The sequence below is a fragment of the Octopus bimaculoides genome, unplaced genomic scaffold (assembly GCF_001194135.2).
Source record: "Octopus bimaculoides isolate UCB-OBI-ISO-001 unplaced genomic scaffold, ASM119413v2 Scaffold_347490, whole genome shotgun sequence".
Classification (NCBI taxonomy): Eukaryota; Metazoa; Mollusca; class Cephalopoda; order Octopoda; family Octopodidae; genus Octopus; species Octopus bimaculoides.
Genome location: NW_026421013.1, coordinates 613 through 1,243, shown reverse-complemented (window position 1 = coordinate 1,243; position 631 = coordinate 613). Strand labels below are relative to the sequence as shown.

The 631-nt window shown below is 33.1% G+C and overlaps 1 protein-coding gene across 1 annotated transcript in view; it reads right to left on the bottom strand.

The window, feature by feature from the left end:
- LOC106883674 (deoxynucleoside triphosphate triphosphohydrolase SAMHD1) overlaps positions 1 to 631 on the bottom strand; it is a 1,411-nt gene that overhangs the window by 174 nt on the left and 606 nt on the right. Inside the window, exon 3 of the mRNA XM_052978359.1 lies at positions 39 to 630. Within this exon, the coding sequence (XP_052834319.1) occupies positions 39 to 630 (592 nt within the window). The remainder of the gene's footprint in view (positions 1 to 38; position 631) is intronic.

The following is a 631-nucleotide window of genomic DNA, read 5'->3' as shown; positions in this document are numbered from 1 at the left end:
TAGTTGTTCTTGACTATAAGTGAATGATTCGGTTTCACCTTTTCTATAAAATGGTATATTCTCTAATGGGTTTCCTTCTCCAGCTCCAAAATCAAAATTGGCTTTACAGAATATTCTCTCTTCTCCGTCCTGGTCATTTTCATCTTCGTTTGTTCCTTTGTATTTATAAGACCGATAGATTATATCCTTCAATTTATTCCGGGCCTCTCTGAGACTTACATTATCCTCATTCTTTGATATCTCCTCTAAAATATTATCTGTTAAATAAGTAAATTCCTTCATATCGTCGACCTTTTCGAAAATTTGGAGTTCTTCATTGGCAGAGTTGAAAACTTTATCAAGCAGTGTATTAAACAGAAGAGCAGTTTTGTGTTTGCAAGCAGTTTTATGTTGTCGATATCGTGCATAAAACATATCATAGAAATTATCAAGACATTTGTCTCTGTAGCATATTTTATCACCTATTACTTTGGACATTTTCATCATTCTCTCGTGATCAAATGATTTTCCAAAACCAAGAAAATGAGAATCTCTAGCCAGGTAATCCCATTTATCAACGTCGATGTTATAGGATTTATTGTTGACGATTTGGTAAAGAAATTTTGGTCTCTGAGATTTTTCTGATTTACCA